Genomic DNA, 6950 nt, shown 5'->3' on the forward strand with positions numbered 1-6950 from the left:
GAAAATAATGTGTTTTTTGAACCTTAAACCACAAACATTTCATTACACCAAATACACAAAATAATGTTCTTTTTAGAATCATCATATGACCCCTTTAAACATGTATTTACATGTTCATATAATTTATATTATACATAAATATATTCAATATATAAGCAGAACACATTTTACTCAAATATATACATGCATTTGTATTTATTTATATCTACATAATAAATATACAGTACACACATATTATGTACACAAAAACTTTTATTTTGGATGCGATTAATCTCGATTAATCATTTGACAGCACTATGTTTTTCTTTTGCGCACAAAAAGTATTCCCGTAGCTTCGTAAAATTACGGTTGAACGCCTGATGTCACATGGATTATTTTACCGATCTCCTTGCTACATTTCTGGACCTGGATCATTGCGGTCTATGAGAGGGTCAGAGAGCTGTCAGAATTAATCAAATATCTTAATTTGTGTTCCGCAGATGAACGAAGGTCTTACAGGTTTGGAACGACATGAGGGCGAGTAATTAATGACAGAATTTTCATTTTTGGGTGAACCAACCCTTTAATATATCTAATGTTAAAAACTGTTTTTTGCTGCTTGATATTTTTGTGGAAACAGTGATTTTTTTCCCCAGAAGATAAATATTGTAACATTACGTATATCTTAACATGTTTATTTGTCAAAAACTATTTTAATAAAAATAAATTACAAAAACTATTTCATGGTCAGTAAGATTTACTGAGAATGCTGGTAAATTCACTTGCCAAGCTCCTACATTGATTTAGCGTTAATAAAAACACGAAAAGGACACTAAAGTCATACAGCACTCTTACCTGTAAAGAGGTAATAGATCCACTGTGGCCCTGCAGGACCGCCACTGGGGCACAAGTACGAAGGCACCAGACTCGAATGGTTTTGTCGCAGCTCCCGGCCGCAATAAGGGTATTCTCAAAGTTAACTGCAAGATCTGATATCTCAGCATAATGTCCTCTGAGAGTGGAGTGAAGCCTTCCGTCAAAAGAGGACCAGATCTTCACCAAGGCATCGTCGGAACCCTGAGGGTCAGGAAATGAACAGGGTCAAGGGTTCTACAGCAGACCAAGAGCCGAGTCTGAGGGCACTTTAAAAGTATACTGATGCTCACCGTAAAAATCCTGGAACCTGTTCGATCAAAGGCTATACAGTACACGGCAGAGAGATGCCCCAGGATCCTCCTGTGCATCTTCATGTGCTGATAATTGCTGACAGGGTTGATAGAGCTGAAGCGCTGAGCTCCTGTGAGCTCTCTGCCTCGGCACACCTCCGCTACAACCACAGAGAGGAAATCCACTCAAATCACTCAACATTTCATTTCTCTGTTTGCCAGGCCAGAAGTCTAAATACATTCAACAGGGATCAGGGATGGCTAGGAGTCAGAGTGAGAGGAAAGCCATGCTGTGGAAAGTTCATCATCTTACATCAGCATTCATGGATGCAATTAAAGCATCATCCTTCCAACCCCAATTCCTTGCCAGTCCCTCTGACATCTAATCCTCACATAAAAATATTAATACTACAGATTTTTAACTAGTGTTTTTTATTACTTATTTTATTATTAGACTGTTCAAGAATTGACAGCTTATGACAACCATCATGTTCTAAAATTGTTGTTAAACAATAGAGAAGTAAGGTTTGAACTGTAAATGATCAGACTATTAAATGTTAAAAATTGTCAAATTTCAAAATGGTTCTAACTACTTTTATATTCAAAGTAAAAACTGTACAAATTTTACAAAAACAATTTTAATTTCAGATGCAATTAATTGTGATTAACTGAAAAACAATTGATTTAGTAAAGAATGTAAATGATTCAGAGCCCTAATTTGATCATTTGATTTCAAGTACTTTGGATCTCCATGTGCTTCTGTGCTGTCTTTATACACAGAAGGTGAGCCAAGTAGATAATTGGGTCATGTCTAATGTGTCCTCTATGTAGTTACATTATAGCACTATAATTCAAGTATTGCTGCATATCATAGACCATCATAAACATTATTTTCAACTTTTCACTTATTTTCAGCTTTTAAAGCAAGTTATTTGTTAAGAAGCAACTAAATTATTTATCTGTGCATATATTTGCCATTCTGCATATAGTGATCTTTAATCAAAACAATTACTAAGAAATTTTTTTTTTTAAATAATCAACATCCTAACAATATTTCCCTCTCTTCCAGCAACCTGCATCTCAAATGAGATCATAGCAATTAGCAAACAACGACCCGATCAATACCTGATGAAAAAAAAAAGTCTGTCATTCGAGAAAATGTTTCACTTGAATATGCGTCACAATAGGGAAGAAAAGAACTACCGTTTCAAGCCAACTTAAAAAAAAAAAAAAGTATACAGTGATCTTTGTATTTTTGTATAAAAATGTAGCAAAAAAAATTATTATTAAAAATCCTCACCGTTGAGCCCTGACACAGCAAACGGAAGGTACTCACCAATATTGGCATCCCTGCAGCTTAAAGGCCTCTTTTTTTTTTTTAAATAATCAACATCCTAACAATATTTCCCTCTCTTCCAGCAACCTGCATCTCAAATGAGATCATAGCAATTAGCAAACAACGACCCGATCAATACCTGATGAAAAAAAAAGTCTGTCATTCGAGAAAATGTTTCACTTGAATATGCGTCACAATAGGGAAGAAAAGAACTACCGTTTCAAGCCAACTTAAAAAAAAAAAAAAGTATACAGTGATCTTTGTATTTTTGTATAAAAATGTAGCAAAAAAAATTATTATTAAAAATCCTCACCGTTGAGCCCTGACACAGCAAACGGAAGGTACTCACCAATATTGGCATCCCTGCAGCTTAAAGGCCTCTCAGGTGGTCTCCCTCTATGAAGGGCCGCAAACGTGGAAGCTTTCCATCTGCTATTGCCGCAGTCTAGAGATGTTGAGAGAAGGCAGACAGTAGTGACATTTACACTTGGATAGCTGACAAACACACCAAGGCAGAAGGGGTTGAAAGCTCCAGCCTTCTCACCTTTTGACGTTCGCAGTAAAGAGTGTTTCCCGGCCCCGAGTAGAGAGTAGACTCCTGGCACACCAGACGGAACCTCTCGGTCCAGAATCGGACCAATCTGCTTGCATATTTGCAACAGGTGGTCTGGTGCAATATGTCTGTTGGCAGCGACCTAACAAAGGATAAAGGATCCTTTACTTTCGTTATGTAATGAATTACCAAAATGAAAAAATAAATGAATAAATGTGTGTGTGTGCATATATATATTTTTAGGGGTGGGAGAAAAAATCGATTCTTCGATGCATCGCGATTCTCTCTTCAATGATTCGGAGCAAGGTTTTTCCCCGCATATGGCAGGTGTGCGCGCTAGAGACAATCGCGGCGGGCATCATTACACACAATATGCGCTGTGAGACACGTGTGCATTGCTTGACAGTGTGTGCTTACACCCGCAGTTATTTCAGTATTTTACGTTAGATATGCTTTCATTTATGCCGTTTGGAATGCAGTACGTATAAGATGCACGAAACTCACGTACTGACAGACTTTCACGTGTGCTTTGCGTTTGTTGTCCTGAAGCTCGATCGCGGCTGTGGTTAAATGCACTTGCATCTCCAAATACTTTTATATGAAATTGATGTAAACACAGTCAGTTATGTTTTCAGAACAGGACAAAATATCTGATATATCGAAATAGAAATGTGCATTAATGTGAATCGGTGTGAATGCAGCCTGTTAAAGCTGCCTCTGTCTGTGATCTCATCAGTAATAATCAAACAGCAATAACGCTGAGGAAAAAAGAAAAACCCATAACTATGATTGTCTGTAAACTTTCGGATAGTCTACTTAAAGAACACTTATTTTTTTTAAATAAGTAATTATTTTAAAAAGTAGCCTGCTTATATAATTACATTTTTAAAAAGTAAGTAAAATTTGCACACAAAAAAAAAGTATATAAAATTTATATGAAAATGTAGGCATGTGCAGTAATATTGAAATTTGAGAATGTGACGCATCGTGATATTGAGTTTAATCGAATCGTTGACATGATAAAATCGCAATCGAATTGAATCGTGAAACCAGTGAAGATTCACACCCTATTTTTAAAGCTGCAGTCCGTAAGTTTTGCCTCTTTGTCGCCATCTCTGTTTGAAAACCTGGAATTGCAGCTGTGTGTGGAATTATCTAGCTTGCGTGAGTTGAGTCAGCACGGCTCCAGCGCGGATGAATCTAATGTTCTGAAGAGTGTGTGGCAGTCAGTCACAGCACCACTGTGGATATTTACTGTACTTTGCAATCACAGATTCTAGCCTACGTCTTGGAATATGACCCAAATAAGAATTTTCACCGTATATTGCCATCTGAACAAGTAACAAGTCTGCCACGTTTGTTCTGACCAACTGAGGAAAAAAGCATTACAATAAATCTCGCTACCAATGGTGATTAAATCTAAAGATCGATTAGCTCATGTCACAGCAAATCATTCCAATTATTATTATTGTTATACTTTATTCTCAAATGATTAATGTTAACAACATCAGCATTGGTGACTATGAGTATAATGTGTATTAGCGTGTAGATTTCAATTTACGCATAGTCTAATCTAATTGTCATACTTTTCGAATTTCATATTAAGAAATTCTTTTAACCCAAAAAGCAATTTATGTTCCCTTCGAACTGGTTTTCTTTAAAATACAAATCTTTGTAATCCCAGGCTCTGTAATCAGAAGTAGGCTTGCCGCGATAGACGGTGCTGAAGATGATACGTTAAGCCGTTACGTCACTTGCCCACCGACCCCCACCGTCGTTTTGATTTTTTATAGTAATAAAAATAATTTAGTTCAGTAAAAGAACAGACACTACAATTAAAAACTGAATGCGGCTGCTCAATGCATCGTGCCGAACGACAGTCGCATCACAGATCAGATTTCATTTCTCCACTGAGTAGAGTGAGTCGAGCTGACTGACGAGAAGAGTGAGGTGAGACAGACAAGACGATCGCGGATGATTTAGTTTCTAAACGAAATGCAAAAGTGTTTGTTTGGCAATATTTTGGATTTTGAAAAACCTGTTGACTTTTGTCGTTTATAACTTTGGAAGTTTTTTTAAAACATTCATTTCTTATTTAATTGGTTCCACATTGTTTGCTGAATTTTACTTTATTTAAACTTTGTGTCATTTATTTATTTTATTTGACATCAAGGTGTATGCCGTGCCTCCAAGCTTTCTTACTCGTTTTGCTAATAAATGTTCTACGTTTCTTATTTATTTAGTTATTTATTATACATGTTTACTTATTTCCAGTTTTGTATACCCATTTAAACTTTATGCAAGTTATTTGCTATTTTATATTAGGCATAGCCTGCCCTTTAGCATGGTGTATTTTTATTCGTTTTGTTAATAAAAGTTCTGTTTTATATATATGCTAAAGTGAGTTTGACGTTGTATTTTGTTGTTGCATTCAAGCAATTGACGCCGAATTGCTGCTAATTCACAAGCTATTTAAAAGCGAAGGAAAGCGAGGAAAAAAGGGAATGCCCCGCCCCCGCAGTGATACCGGTATTACCGGTATTGTCACACGTCGATTAACCCGTGGGAAAATTTCCTCACCGTCACAACCCTAATCAAGAGCACATTTATAACTGGAATATAATTTAATGTGTGTTAAACTAATGCTTCATAAACACAATCCTTTCTGGATTACAATCAGCCATCAAAATGATACATTTAATTATTCTGGCTGCTGTGAGAAAAGGCTATAAACGATCCTCCACCTGCAGCATCCTCACATGCGATAACCTAGTAGCTAGTGCTGTGTTCAAAATATCGATACGACGATGTATCGTCACAGAGATTTGACGATACGAGTATCGATACAGCTGGCCCTGTATCGATACTGTGGCACATATGCAGCAGTGGACCACGCTTAATTTTACAACGTTTAAAATTGAGTAGAAAAGTGCGAGGTTTCTAAAAAAGAATGAATAGGGCATCTGTTAAGAAAAAAAATGTTGTGCACACAGTCACGCGAAACGACGTCGCGGGCACTCAAAGCGAACTTGCGGACGCTCGAGAATAAATCAGCCTTGAGCGTGTGCATTAGATACAGTGAAGACAGTGCGTTAGTTTAGAACTCTTCTCATTTTTTTTTTTATTGTAGAGTGTGTAATTTGTGCAATGATAACCTACCAGCAATGTAAATTATTTTTTAAACATATTAGAATGAGTACATTACAATATAAATTTATTAGAACAAGTACATTATTATTTATGGGCTTAAAAACAAGATGCAAACAATCAGAATATTGTACCTGGTTGGGAGTGCACAATGTAAACATGAAACATATGCAATTACCTATATTGTACTGTGGTACAGTTATGGAGGCTCTTCATAATGCAGAGGTCAGCTGCCTGCTCTGCCAATAGTTAGAAATGGCACTATAGTAAGCAGTGTTTAATAAACAGCTGTTTTTCTAAATTCTGCAGAGGTGAAATTCAGTGCAGTCATGTATCGTGATACGTATCGTATCGTGACTTTGCTGATGATACACAGCCCTACTAGTAGCCAGGACAACTTCTCTGTTTACAGACGTGACGTAATGACGCAGTGCCATGCTCGAATTTCCCGCGAAAACCTACCCGTACCACTCAAATTAGAAAACATTATTATAAGCTTACCGTTGTGAATTGGGCTGAAGTAAGGAGATAGTTTTGAACACTGGCTGGTTATGTACTTGCTCAAATATTGATTTCGGACCATTTTTAAACAAAAAAAGAGTTACGAACTGCAGCTTTAAGTTGGCAGTACTGACTTACAGAGATTCCAACTATAAACAAAAAGCATAGAAACTGCAATTTTGGTTAAAATGTAAAGTTGTAAAGACGTATTTGCACAGCAGAAGAATTAGGAAAAAATGTAGATCAAGAATCGTTTTGGAATCGGATC

At 36.6% G+C, this 6950-nt stretch overlaps 1 protein-coding gene across 1 annotated transcript in view; it reads right to left on the reverse strand.

Annotated features, from left to right (window-relative positions):
- The window catches only part of LOC107562805 (bromodomain and WD repeat-containing protein 1-like), a 43993-nt gene that overhangs the window by 29765 nt on the left and 7278 nt on the right, over window positions 1-6950 (reverse strand). The window contains exons 2-5 of the mRNA XM_016247529.1: window positions 3026-3176; window positions 2831-2926; window positions 1146-1306; window positions 835-1056 (exon numbers count right to left, since the gene is read on the reverse strand). Of these exons, the coding sequence (XP_016103015.1) occupies window positions 835-1056; window positions 1146-1306; window positions 2831-2926; window positions 3026-3176 (630 nt within the window). The remainder of the gene's footprint in view (window positions 1-834; window positions 1057-1145; window positions 1307-2830; window positions 2927-3025; window positions 3177-6950) is intronic.

The sequence above is a fragment of the Sinocyclocheilus grahami genome, unplaced genomic scaffold, assembly GCF_001515645.1.
Source record: "Sinocyclocheilus grahami isolate Dianchi unplaced genomic scaffold, SAMN03320097.WGS_v1.1 scaffold841.1, whole genome shotgun sequence".
NCBI classification, from domain to species: Eukaryota; Metazoa; Chordata; class Actinopteri; order Cypriniformes; family Cyprinidae; genus Sinocyclocheilus; species Sinocyclocheilus grahami.